This window comes from Daktulosphaira vitifoliae, unplaced genomic scaffold (genome assembly GCF_025091365.1).
Source record: "Daktulosphaira vitifoliae isolate Bord-2020 unplaced genomic scaffold, ASM2509136v1 Scaffold_3, whole genome shotgun sequence".
Lineage (NCBI taxonomy): Eukaryota > Metazoa > Arthropoda > Insecta > Hemiptera > Phylloxeridae > Daktulosphaira > Daktulosphaira vitifoliae.
The window spans coordinates 21949984-21965249 of NW_026099574.1; the positions used below are offsets into that span (position 1 = coordinate 21949984).

Consider the following 15266-nt stretch of genomic DNA (forward strand, 5'->3'; position numbering starts at 1 on the left):
ACATGTCGCAAAAAGTAAATTTTATAGAAGACACAAAAAATTGATTGCAATGAACTCATTATAACTAACATTCACGAAAATTTAAACAAGGTATCTTATACCTTTCTACAAAAAAATATTATGCTTGAGTAAAATTCACTGTTATTGAACAATCACAGAGGCAATTATTGTTTCATGAACAAGTCTTCTTTTTACATTAAAGTAAATTTTTTTAAGGAATGATGATATTGTTTGATATGACTACAACTCATTTTTATTGGAAAAAGTTTATATCATTATCTTGATAAATTAAAAAAATATATTATAATTTAAAAATAACAGTAAAATTTGTGTTCATTTCCAATTAATGATAAACATTTTTCTTATCAAAATTAAAAATAATATACAAATCTAAAACAAATGTCTCATTCTGATTATAAATCATGATAACCTAAAACACAGACCGTCCGCTACTGACGATAAGTTCAAAATATTCCAAGATCCGCAGTGATATAATAACTACTGAAATATACGCTAATTCCCGTATGCTGTGCTGTGTTCTCTTTGTGTTATTTATTATTATTATTATTATTTTTTGTCAAATAAGGGATTAATTGTGTATACTTTATATAAAAAATGTATAGCAAATTGACGAAAAATAACTAAGATATTTATTAAAATATTTATTTTGATTCATCCATTTTGTAAAAAGTTATGACAGTTTAAAGTTTTAAAAAATGTCGACTTTTACAAATTGAAAATTTGACGACTGATTTCTCATATTAGAAGAATCGTGGGATGCTTTTTTAATAAATATTGTAGTATACTTCAAGTACTTTAATTTGACATAGAGGTTTTCAGATGGTCTTCAACATTTTAAAAATTGAGCTGAAAAGATTTTTTTAAATACATGAGTGGTCTTTTTTAAATCCATTCTGTACTTAATATTTTATAAAATATATTTTTATAAAAATTATATTAAAATAAAGCTTATATTAAATATTTTTAAAATCAATTATTTTTTAAGCTATAGTAGTGTTAAAATACAGAAAACGGTTTTTTTATGGTAGTGTAATTTTGAGGTATCTTATTAAATTTTCACTGGACAGACAAATAAAAAAAAAAACGCCACCATCATAAAAATAATATCTAATATTTTGGGAATTTTTATAGCCCATAAAATAAGGGTAAAAAGTATCGATAACTATCATTAACGCTAAAACGTATGAAAAATGCTCTCTTCAGAAGTCATTTTTTGCAAAACAAATTTAGAAACTAAATAAACGCCTAAATTTTTATTAGTTGAATGTGTTTTTAAAACATTTCAAATAAAATTCTGTTACGACTCATGTCGTAAGCATGATAGATGAACGACACCGGTGTTATGAAATAGAAGGTGGGGCGTCAAACCGTTTATTAATGATAAACACAATTACAAAAATGACGAGTACTTATACCACTAAGTGAATCCGATAGTTACACAGGTCAAAACAAATATATTTAAGTATATCAAGAAAAATCGACGATATCGCGCACTCGAAGGACGAGCTGTGTGTCGGGCGGTGTCACGAAGATGACTTCCACGACGTATATTTGCGGCGGGTCGTAGACGGACGTGCGGTACTTGCTGGACTTTGTACGGTGGCGTATCGCGCGCGGTGTTAGTCAGTCAAACTACCATATATACACATAGTTGGGCGACGGCTGATAAACGTGGCACGGGTTGCGGGGCCCCGTGTATCAAGAAACGCTGCGTTCGTCAACAAAACTGTAGCTTGAGTTCATGATTATTCTCAAGACGCCAGAAGATTAAAACGGGCTAAACACCACATATTGTAAATATATATATTGATTAGTGTACGTTGTGTACTAGTATTTAAGTTTGGAAGTGTGTTCGTTTTTAAAATTAATTTTTTTTTTTTTTTATAATTAGGCTATTAGATTATTAGTTTTATATTTTTACCAAAACTTTAATTTTTACTCAACTATGAAAGATACTATAATCAATTTAAAAAGAGTTCCACTAATGTCTGATTTGAATAATATTACTTTCTATGAAAAAATAAAGGTGCTAATAACTGTATATCATAAATAATTTAAAAGAAAAAGTATTGATCTCGCACAAATTTGAAGGCATAATTCTAATAAAATTAGCTGTCTAATCCTTTAATGTTATTCTTGCATTACAAGTAGTCATACTAAATATTATTATTGTCACCACTTATTATCATTATTAATGTTAACATTATTACTATATTTATTATTATAATTACTATAAAACATCTACATGGTGATTTTGAACTACCAACTTTATTGTGAATTATTATTTAATTAATTATAATAATTAATAGTAATTTAAAAAAAGCATTCATACGATTTTAACATGTTTTTATTCATTAAGAAGTAACTTGGCGTTTTATCTGATAGTTTACCGCTTACTGATTTTTCTCAACAAGACGTCAAAAAATCATAAATTGTATCTAATTAAAGAAATTATCCTCAAAAATTACAAATTTTAAAATCGGTAAATTTCGACATTTTTTAAACTTTTTTTTTTTTTTTTTCAAAAATTGCTATAACTTATTTAAAAATGACCGTATCAAAATAATTATTTTTTAAATTAAAATCATAGGTATTTTTCTTTCATTTGATATAAATTTTTTGAAAATGTGATCCTTTATCTGCTTACAGGGGGCATTCAAAATAGCAAACTCTGATTAAAAATTTATTTTTTTCAACTTAACTTTTGAAAATATTCCGGAAATATGACACTTTTATTTAATCTTAAATTAAAGCTTATGTAATTACTATACTATGAAAAAAAAAAATGTCCAGATATCATGAAAACTGTTATCCTATTAAAAAATATGCTATTTTTTTGTTAAAATTCTTGGTGTTGTATTTTTTAATTTATTTTAATATACCTTATAATTGGGTACACTGATTTTCATAAATATTATATAAAACTAATTGATATAGAATATAAAATTAAACTTATTTAATTTTTTTCTTTTTTTGAGTCGAAAAAATTAATTTTAGCATTTGAATCAGCTTAAATTGCCAATTTTATCAAAAATGAATGCTACGAACGTTTGCCGATTCAGTAAAAAACATTGCCTATGACAATGATATCTTTGCAATTTTTCCTGAAAGCACAAATTGTCACTGTTAAAGTAAGGATAAATAAAAATAACAAATTGAACACATGAATTACAAAAAATATCTTTGTTATATTTGCTAAAATTCTATTAGGATTTTACAGTAAAAATATACAATATTAATTTTATGTTTAGTTCAAATAAAAACATTAATACTTTTATCATAAATTATACAACTAAAAAAAATGTTTAATTAATTTAAATGAAATAATGTTAAAAAAATATTGAAATAATTGTAAATTATATATTCAAAAATAATTTTTTATAAATTAACGAAAAAATCTGCAAATTAGCTCACTAAATGAGCAAAAAAAAAAGAAAATTGAAAAGTAAAAAATAAAAAAAAGATCTAAGTACAAAACACATAAAATGTATTAAAAAGTTATTAATTCACTTAATACAAAATCAAATTATGATGTATATAATTTTCTCTTAACAAAATGAAGACATCCGACAGTATGTACGATAATAGATTGCACTGCAATAATAAATTATAATGTGTACAGTGACTGCGGCAANAATACTGCAATAATAAATTACAATGTGTACAGTGACTGCGGCAAGCATAAGAATTATAAGGTAATTTACAGACATATGTCAAAATACAAATGAAGTCACAATCAGTATAAAAGTCACTATTGGTGTTGAGATTCAAATTGTAATAGCATATCATAAGTCTTAAGTATAAAGAAAACATCTATGGTCGAAGAAAGTCCAATAGAATTGGTTTGACTTCATATAAAAGACATAAGTTATTAAGTTCAACTATTTCATGATAAGATTTTTGTTCTATGAGATGTTGTATTGGAAGCAGTGAAATTAAGGCTTTGTCAGAATCTGTGTAATCATCAGAGGTGGGCAAAATATTGTCTAAGACTTTGTATAAAATATCAAGCCACCTAATGTTTCTCTGGAGACCAAAAAATGCAAAAGCGTGTCCGCAGTTACAATCAGGTTTCAAGATTGCATACGACTCAAACATACCAGACATTGCAAAAAGACATCCGATGGCTATTTGAGTGTGCAGTGGATATCCAATTAGTAGCATATCGTTCGTAGTGTGCTTCAATGAATCTAAAATAGCATGCAAACAATTGTATTGTAACTTGACATTGTTTATACGATTTTCCAAATAAATATCTGTCAAATCACAAACTGTTATATCTGATCTACAGTTCTTCAGTTGAGATTTAAAATACGAGGATCGAGTTTTTTTATCACTAGTTCTTTCAACGTAAGGAAATTTATCTATTATCTTATTTCTACAATCAAGTAAAGATCCATCGCAAAATTTTGATCCTCGTACTTTCGTTACCGGCTTTCCCATACAAAATTTTACCTGTGACACATCGATGTTAGATTTTTTACATCGTACAGATACATTTTTATTCCATATATTATTTTCTAAATTGCAAAATTTTGTCATGTCCTTGTACAATATTTCAGCTTCTTCTCGAAGGCTTAAGTCACGACGGCTCATCTTTTCCGCGTACGAGACGTCAAATGTCTTCTTTTTATAATTTTTGGATACGTTCTTTGACATAAGAGTTTGGTCTTCACGAATCGGTTTTAAATTGTACCTTTTGATAAACTCTTTGCATACATAACTTTGAATATCCTTCATTTCATTATAATACTCGGCCTTTAGAAACCACGACCTAATGTTTCTCTCGATAGTTCTTATTTGTAAGTTGGAAAAATAACTTGAACACTTGAATATTTCGTTAATAAAAGTTCTGGGTATTTGTCTAAGAGGAAACATTGCATTTTCGTGGTTTTCACTTTCAAAGAACGACTGAATGAAAGGCTCTGCAAATTTTCTACCTTTGTAATCTTTGCATACAATATATATTTCTGAATTCCCGGACTTACTGGTGGCTGGTTTCTGAATTTCGACAGATTCAAATAGACAACAAAGCAAATATATTCTACAAATTGTGTTACATTCGAATATCGTAAACGTTTTTAATACAAATGATCCCCTGTCTTTTAATATGTTCAAACCTACCATTACCTCGTAATTATGTAAACGCATGACAGTACATTCTTGTTCTCCTGGATCATTTTGACAATCTATACTTCCATCGGCCGTTACCAAACTTACGCCGTCTACAAATCTTTTAGAAACCGTCTCCAATAAATGTTCGTGATACTTCGGTTGAAATATGTCACCAGTATAGTCCGGACCGAATTCCCATTTGTCTAATGTGTTCAATATTAAGCGGTCGTCAGTAATAATATCAGGTTGACCATTGGATTCATGGTACGGGTTAAGTGTCATGGCCAACCAGTCGAAATTTAAGTTACGATGATTTAGTGATATGTAATGATTCAGTGCAGAAATAAATGCTCCGGGAGCTTCACAGAGATGTACAGAGTTGAAATTAGCTTTGGATGTACGTTCTTGAGTAAGCAAAGAAGAATTGCCTAAGATCTCATAGAACTTACACCAAGCTTGAGTCAAAAAATCAGGACGTATATTTTTCTTAAGATGACCAATGACTAATCCAGCAGGATTCATTTTGGTCGTATGTGCATGCCATGTTTCGCTGTTGAAGTTGTCCAGTTTGTTCTTAACGAAATTCAGCTCTGATTTCAGTTCTTGAAACTTGTGTAATTGCCAAGAAGGCTTTGTAAACATACTACTCGAGCGCGGCATTCGCCAATTTGTACTAAGTACAAACTTTTTAGAGAACGCTATAGCTTTTTCGTTATGTTCGGTTTGAGGTGTCATTGTGTGAAAAAATACTTAAACTTTCTTCGTTCACGTCAAATCGCCTCCTGAAGAGAAAACTATTTATTTTATCTAAGCATATAAAATTTTGTTTCCTAGAAACGGATTTCTGTATGTTTATTTATGAATAAAAATAACTATTGGCCTAAACTAAAATTAAATAATTATTCCACGATAAAATTTTATACTTTTAAATAAAATAATTATACTAATGTAAGTAATCAACTTTCAAACTAATGTAAATAATCAACTTTCAGAGTAATAAAAAAAGAATATACTTATCAATTTTGAAAAATATATTATTATTTTTTTTTGATAAAAAACCTTATTTTTAAGCCAACGTTTTTTAAATTAATGTTTTACATAGTTTACATATTACGGGGATTTTATGTTAAAAAGGAAGTACACAAAAGAGGTNTTATGTTAAAAAGGAAGTACACAAAAGAGGTAATTGCACTTTAAAGTATTCATTAGGAGCTCCATTTAAAATGTATTATTACTATAAGTTATAATTCTTATAAAATATTAAAATTTTAAAATTAAATAGATTTTATTTTAAAATAATTTTCATAATGTTATTTTTATAAATAAAAATCCCAGCACAGGGGGGGTGTGGCATAGTTGGTCCCAGTATCTGGATTAAAATCATTATCATAAAAAACGCTTTGATGCAAATCTGTAGATTGTGTTTAATTTTAAAAAATTGGTGAATTATTCCAAAAGCTATATGATCTCCTATTTCCTTATTTATATTCTGATTACAAGTTTAATGATTTATAAGTATAATATATAAATGGTCTGATTAAAAAAAAAAGTGTGTTGCATAAAAGAAAAATATAAATAGTACTTATCTTAAAAAAGTTATTATGATCCATACATTTTTCAAAAAGTTATAGCACTATAAAGTTAAAAATATAAAAAAAATACGATTTTTGTAAAAAAAATTTTTTTTATTAACTTTGATGTCCGTTTTCACCATGAAAATAAAATAAAGTCCAAAATTTATTTTTTCATAATGAAGTATATTACATAAGCTTTAATTTAAGTGTCAAATTTATAAAAAAAAATGTACCAAATGATAGGTAAAGACATTATGTATCTATAAAAAAATATATAAAATTATATTTTTAAGTAAAAGTAATTTTTTTGGAGATTCCCAAATTAAAGGGGAACGAGAGAATTTTTTTCAATTTTTGAGGATAATGTCTTCAACTAGATACGATTTGTGATGTTTTGACGTATCGCTAAAAGAAATCGGTTTGGTGAGGGCTGAGTAAAAGTGATAACAGACACAAAAAAGATAAAAGCACATCATAGTAAAATGAATATCTTCTCAGCTTCGCATCAAATTAAAATTATTCTTTAACACTTTAAACTTCAAGTAATATTTTTAATATACTTGTATGTCGAAATAGTAGATATTTAACAAGAATGTTTAAAGGGAAATTTACAAAATTTAGAAAATCTTATTCTTCAAAGAAAATTACACCTTTAAAGAAAATATATATGTATGTTATAATTTGCAATTGAGACAATTTCCCTCCAAATTAAAATAATACAAATTACAATTTTATAAATTGTTACATATGAACACATAGAAAATAATTTCTATTTCTTATTATACCTAAAGGAAATATAAAAATAATACATATAAATATAATACAAATATAATACAAAATCTTTATGTAATTAAATATATTAAAAAGATTATAAATACAGTTCTTATGGCTTTTCAATAGTTAAATTAGTTGTTTAAAAGACACATAGAAAAAAAATAAACTCTAAAAAATTACATATAAAAAAGAAAACTTAAACCATCCTAGGTTTTACAATATAATCAGGTTTATTATGTTTTGCTTACAGTTTTAAAATTAAATATAATGAAATTATATCAAAAGATTAAAAGCCAACTGTATTAATTTTTGCTATTTCAATCTTAAAATTATAAAATTTATTATTAGTTATAATATATTGTAAAATTCAAAAATACCAGTTGATTAAAAGTACGAAAATAAATATTTTTAATTCTAAAATAGTTTTACAATTACAACTATTAATTATAGACTGAAAATTATAAAGTCAAATCAATTAATACTGCCATTACCATAATAATAATAAAATATCTACAATTTAAAGTATATAAGTCTAAAAATATATTTATATATATATATAGAGAGAGATTGTATAGACTGATGTAGTACATATTGCACCAATAAATGAAATACAAATCAAACTAATGATTAATATATGCAAAGTATATTGATGAAAACGTATAAAGATGAACTGTATTTTAAGAAAAGTCAATAGCAATAAATTTCTTTTAACAAATGAAAATGAATTACCCATGCAATAAATCCAATAGCGATGACTGTCATCAATCTCTAGGTTAGTTGTTATCCTGGCACCACAACAGTAGCACAGTCTAAAAATTATAATAATTATGATAATTGACCTCTGGACTTGTCTTATATATTATACTTACAATATTTTATGACTCTCAAAATACACCCCGAATGAAAGTAACTCTCACTTATATCCAACACACCTTTAAATATTATTACATTTTAATCTTTTATTAATAAGTTCAAAAGCTAATAAGTGTTTATCTCAGTTTTATTTAAATTATAAATTTTCAGTAACGATAAGTGGCGCTCAATTACAAGCTTAGTTAATTTTAACTAAAGGTTATAATTTAATATTACATAACTAATATAAAAACAAAGAAATTTTTGACATAAAGATAAAAAAACCAGCACAGGGGGTCGCGGCATAGTTGGGTCAAGTATAATGATGTCTGACAGTGATTTAAATCACTATCATAAAAAACGCTTCAATACAAATCTGTAGATGTTTAATTTTAAAAAATTAAAGCTTTAATCATGTAGCTTTAAAAATTTAAAGCTACATGATCTCCTATTTCCTTATTTATATCCTGATTACAGGTTTTATGATTTATAGGTGTAATATATGTATATATATAAAAGTGTCAGACTTTCTGGAACACTTTCAAAAGTTAATTTTTTGTGAAAAAGTTGTCATTTTGAATTCTCCCCTGTGGGCATGTAAAGGATCATATTTATAAAAAAAATATGTAAAATGATAGGCAAAGATCATACATCTATAAAAAAAAAATATATTGATTTGATCATATTTGAAAAAATTATGGCAGTTTTAAGTAAAAAAAACCCAGCACAGGGGGTCACGGCATAGTTGGATCGANCCCAGCACAGGGGGGTCGCGGCACAGTTGTGACGTGGCATAGTTGGATCAAGTATAATGATATCTGACAGTGATTAAAATCACTATCAAAATAAAACGCTTCGATGCAAATCTTTAGATAGTGTTTAATTTAAAAAAAAANTACTACTTCTCATGAAAAAATTGTATTGATCCATACATTTTTTAAAAAGTTATAGCACTTTAAAGTAAAAAATGTAAATTATAAAATCGAGAATTTTCACACAAAAATAGCATTCGATAGCCATTTTCACCATGAAGACAAGTCCAGTGGTCAAATTTTTTTACGTTTTCATCAATATACTTTGCATATATTAATCATTAGTTTGATTTGTATTTCATTTATTGGTGCAATATGTACTACATCAGTCTATACAATCTCTCTCTCTATATATATATATAAATATATTTTTAGACTTATATACTTTAAATTGTAGATATTTTATTATTATTATGGTAATGGCAGTATTAATTGATTTGACTTTATAATTTTCAGTCTATGCATCTGTTTTGCCCGGTCGACTGTGATTGATTAACGGCCAACCGACCCAAAGAGTGCTGGCTCTAATTCATGTTGGTTGTATTACACAGGTAACTGATTTTTACTTATTTTATTTGATATAAATTTAATTACTCTTTTAATTTAGTACAAATAATTTAAAATTTTTAATGCTTTTCAAATATAAACGCACAAAGTTTTTTCACTATTAGAATAGATCACAGTTATAGTAAATAAAAATTTTAAATGAATAACTCAAATGTATTATATGATTATTATTATTTTTAATTTATTGTAATCCGTTACAAAACTTATAATAACCATTGAATATTTTAATGGTTAACAAGTTTTTTTAAATTTTTGACCTTAAGTGAGGTATTTAAAAAAAAAAAAAATGTATTTATTTAAAAGTCTATTAATCATTAGTTAATAGGATATTGCAAAAAAATGGAAAAAATAAATGAAAAACAACAACAAAATCATTAATCTCATAATTAAAACATAATGTACTATTTACACTGATTTATATTTATTGTAGACAAAACTGAGAATTAATTGAGTTTTTAAAAATAAAAATTTTATGAAACTGGATCCCATTTTTTTGTTTCTCTTGTTTTGAACATAATTTCAGATAATTTATGATATTTTGGATTGAATCCTTCTTCGTGTGTATTTCCTTCAGCCTGTAAAATAATTTCTTTTATTTAGTAAATAACAAATAAATAATCTTATATGCGCCCTACTCGTTTACTAAAATTCTTCCGCTGTGACGTTCTGCTGAACTTCTAATTATATATACAGTATTTTATTCCCTACCAACGCTTGTTACCTATTTGTCTACAGATTTTTATTATTATTATTTTAGGCGTTACGTTATCACTTAATTTTTGATTAATTATCAAATTAAGTAATTGTGCGATGTTGTACACGTCCTATACGTATTTATATGGCAATGTATTTTAGCCTCATCTACAAATAAACTGAATTAATATTATATTGAAGTTTTTTTTTAATCGATATTTCGTTTAATTTTATTGATAAAACCAATTATTATCACAAAAAATTAAATGTGTATGATTTTTACAAATTATAAATTGTGTCGATATAATGTACATTAGTGAACATTACCATTAACAAAAACTAATAATTATAGAAAAATTTATAGATCGATCTAAATTTTCTTTTCATTTTGTTTTAAAGTTGATCATTCAGTAGCACCAGAACCGGGGGGCAGTTGCCCCCTTGGTCAAAATACGAAGGGGCAAAAATATCATTATGCCTCCCAATAGAATCTGACAAAAAAAAATTACAATAAATCTGGAAATTAATATAACACTACCATACCTAATTATTTAACCATTCAGATTTTAGGATTAAGAAGTATTAATGAATTTACTGAACTCCAGTTGAATATCAAAAAACGGTAGCACAGTGGAGTCGTGGGACAGTATGGTCGTGGCATAGTTAGGATAAGTATAGATGATATCTGACAGTGATTAAAAACCCTATCATAAGAAATGCTTCGATGCAAATCTGTAGATAGTGTTTAATTTTAAGAAATTAGTGGATTATCCCAAAAGCAAAATTAACTCCTATTTTTTGTTCTACTACGCCTGTCATTTTCATATAGAAAATAAGTTATCGGTACAAAATTTTTTTAGAACTTCTAATACATAGAATAAGTCTTATTTTAATATATATTTAAAAGACGCAGATTTTATATGTATTTCTGGAATATTTTTAAAAATTAAGTTGAAAAAGTTCTATTTTTTATACGCATGTTTCAAATTTTGAACGCCTTCTGTATAAGGAAAAATTGACGGAAAAAAGTAACTTTTTAAAAAAAGTATGTCGGATGAAAAAGGTATATATAATGTATTTAGAAGAAAAAAAAATTTGTGTTTATTTATACATTTTTCAAAAAGTTATAGCAATTTAAAGTTGAAATTTTAAAATAAAAAAATTTAACATAAAAATAGCAATTTTTAAGTATGGTAGCCGTATGCACGTCGAAGATCAGTCATTGGAGCACATTTTTTTTAAATATATAGTACGTATTATAAGCTTTAATTAGACATATGTTTAAAAAACACTGTATATAAGTGTCAGACTTTCTGGAACACTTTCAAAAGTTAAATTTTTGTGAAAAAGTTGTCATTTTAAATCCCCTCCTGTGGGCTTGTAAAGGGTCAGATTTATAAAAAAATATACTAAATGAAAGGGAAAGACATCATGTATCTATAAAAAAAAATATATTGATTTGATCATATTTGAAAAAGTTATGGCAATTTTAAGTAAAAAAATTGAAAAATTAGCAATTTTAAAATTTGTAATTTTTTTGGAGGTTTCCGCCATTTACGGTGAACGAGGGAAAATTTTTCAATTTTTGAGAGTAATGTCTTCGACTAGATGCGAATTGTGATCTTTTGACGTATCGTTGAAAGAAACCGGTTCGATGAGAACTGAGAAAAGAAGTAACAGACACAAAAAAAGAAAAAAAAAACACAACATATTAAACTTAATACCTTCTCAGTTTCGCATCGAAGCTAAAAAAGCTATAATACTATTCATGTTATTAACATTTAATGTTCACATTTAAACTAGTTATATGTCCTAATGTTACATTAAACCATATCATTACTCCCACATTAGATACGGTCAGGTACTTGGAAATCATCTTAGATTAGCGACTAACCTGGATTCATTATATTAGCAATACAAAATTAATAAACGAATGCTCATTCTAATACTCTTTTTAATTAAAAATAACTTTCTAAATAACAATCTAAAATCTTAATTTTTAATCTAGAAAACCCTACTCAAACCTATTTGGACTTACAGACCGCAAAAATTTTGGTAAACTGCAAAAAAATCTAATTTAAAAAAAATCCATAAGGTCCAAAATATAACACTCTGGCGAATCTCCAATACCCTACCATATGTTTCTAACTGAAAACTTTAAGTTAATTTTGCTATTAAAACTATTAAGAAAGAAACACACAATTTTTATCCATATATCTCTAAATAACTTCAAAATCATCCAAATCCCTTAATAAAATACCTATCCACCTCCACAACACCAGGAAATCTTCGCTGTAGGCTAAACAGGAAGAAATGTGATTTGTTTCAAACTCATTTGTTGCATTAATTCAAAAAAAAAAAAAAATTAAAAATAAATATTTAAGAAATAAATAACTAATATTTAATTCTTGAGTGTTGCTTATGGGTGACTTTTAATGACATTTACATTTTATATATTTACCCTTATCTTATTAGCTTATTGTACAAAAAAATGTATAGATTGTTTATGTTAAATAAAAATAAGAATTGAAATTAATAGTTTATAGAACTTTTTTGGGAAAATAATGTTTATATACATTTTATTCGCAATTATTTTTTATAGTATAATACTCTTTATTTATTTATTTTTATTTTGTTTGTGATTTTTAAATAATTAACTTTTGTATATATTAATTTTTTGTAGTAATCTGGTGATTAACCAAGTTTAAAATTACTAATTATAATATAGTTTTTTAATACTCAAAGACTATTTATTTATTTTAGCTTTGATGCGAAGCTGAGAAGGTATTAATTTTACTATGATGTGTTTTTTTTTTTATTTTTTTTTTTTTTTCTGTGAACGCTCAATCTCAGCTCTCGCTGGACCGATTTTGATGAACAATATGTCAAAAGATCACAAATCGTATCTAGTCGAAGACATTACCCTCAAAAATTGAAAAAAATTCCCTCGTTCCCCGCAAACGGGGGAAATCCCCCAAAAAATTACAAATTTAAAAATCGCTAATTTTCGATATTTTTTCAATTTTTTTTACTTAAAATTGCCATAACTTTTTTAAAAATGATCGAATCAATATAATTTTTTTTTTATAAATATCTTAGATATTTACCTATCATTTTATATAATTTTGTGAACATTTGACCCTTTAACAGCCCACAGGAAGGGTTTCAAAATGGTGGCTTTTTTACAAAAAATTAACTTTTGAAAATGTTCCGGAGAGACTGACACTTTTATATATATCTTAAATTAAAGCTAATGTAATATACTTTAATTTGAAAAAAAAAAATTTGACCTCTGGACTTGTCTTCATGGTGAAAATGAATACCGTATGCAAAAATATGCTATTTTTTTGAAAAAATTCTTGATATTATATTTTACATTTTTTAACATTATGATGCTATATTTTTTTTAAAAATTCATGAATCAACTTTATTCTTTAATGATAAATACTTTATATATACTTCTTTCATTCGACATACTTTTTTTTAAAATCGGACCATTTCCCTTTATACAGGGGGGGTGCAAACCTTTTAAAATGCGTATAGAAAGTAGAACTTTTTCAACTTAACTTTTGAAAATGTTCCGGAAAGACTGACACTTTTATATATATCTTAAATTAAAGCTTATGTAATATACTTTAATTTGAAAAAAAAAAATTTGACCTCTGGACTTGTCTTCGTGGTGAAAACGGACATCAAAGTTAAAGAAAAACGTACGATTTCCGTGAAAAAAATCTCGATTTTATATGTTATATTATTTAATTTATATTTTATATAACTTTTGGAAAAATGTATGGATCAATATTATTATTTTTTTATAATAAATATTTATATACCCCTTTCATCTGGCACGCTTTTTTTGTAAATCGGATCATACCCCTTTAACAAGGGGGGTCAAAACTTTAAACATGCGTATTGTTACTACGATATTTTCAATTTAATTTTTGAAAGTATTCCGGAAATACTGACACTTTTAAATATATCTTAAATTAAAGCTTATGTAATATACTTTAATGTGAAAAAAAAAAATTTGACCTCTGGATTTGTCTTCATGGTAAAAATGACTACCGTATGCAAAAATATGCTATTTTTGTGTTAAAATTCTGGGTTTTGTATTTTATTTTATTTTAAAATACCTGACAAGGGGAGTACAGATTTTCATAAATATTATATAAATTAAAATTGATATAGTATAGATAGTTAAACTTATTTAAATATGTTTGTTTCTTTTAAGTCGAGAAAAATAACTTTGAAATTTGAACTAGCTTAAATAGCCAATTTTTCAACCGCCGGAAGCAACGTACGGTTGCCGAGTTGGTAAAATTTATGTTTTACACGCTTGGGGTACGAGGTTCCAACCCGCGTATGGCAATGAATTTTTTGCATTTTTTCTTAACTCTATTTAAGTTGGTATAAATTTTTAACTCGTTTGAATTTTATCTCATTTAGATTCAATAACTTCAATAAAGATCAAGGATCCCATCACTTTAGTCGCCCCTTGCAAGAAGAAATTTCTTATTCGTATTAAAATTATTTTACTATATTTTAAGTTTTAGCTTCGATGCAAAGCTGAGAAGATATATTTTTGTGACTATCATTTATATCTCTGCCTCTAACTTGACCTACTTTTTTCAACAATACGTCAAATTACTACAATTCGTATCTAGTTGAAGATATTACTCTCAAAAATTGAAAAAAAAATTCTAATTTATCAATTAAACAGTTAGTTATTACATCGTCTCCATAAAGACAATTAAAATCATTAATTTCTAATGTTTTCAAAATATTTATTAACGAATGAAGTTTGATATGATAGGTTTCAACTACAAAATTAAATCATTTTACTTTGTAATTTAATAAT

The 15266-nt window shown here is 26.1% G+C and overlaps 2 protein-coding genes across 2 annotated transcripts in view; both read right to left on the bottom strand.

The window, feature by feature from the left end:
* Positions 1–3834: 3834 nt before the first annotated feature.
* On the bottom strand, positions 3835–5871 carry LOC126902088 (cap-specific mRNA (nucleoside-2'-O-)-methyltransferase 2-like). The gene has a single exon (XM_050679111.1). It carries the CDS (start codon positions 5869–5871, stop codon positions 3835–3837), a length of 2037 nt encoding a protein of 678 aa, XP_050535068.1.
* A 4197-nt stretch (positions 5872–10068) lies between these two features.
* The window catches only part of LOC126901458 (NADH dehydrogenase [ubiquinone] 1 alpha subcomplex subunit 10, mitochondrial), a 9786-nt gene continuing 4588 nt past the window's right edge, over positions 10069–15266 (bottom strand). The window contains exon 5 of the mRNA XM_050677904.1: positions 10069–10290. Coding sequence (XP_050533861.1) covers positions 10186–10290 — 105 coding nt within the window. The 3' untranslated portion in view covers positions 10069–10185. The remainder of the gene's footprint in view (positions 10291–15266) is intronic.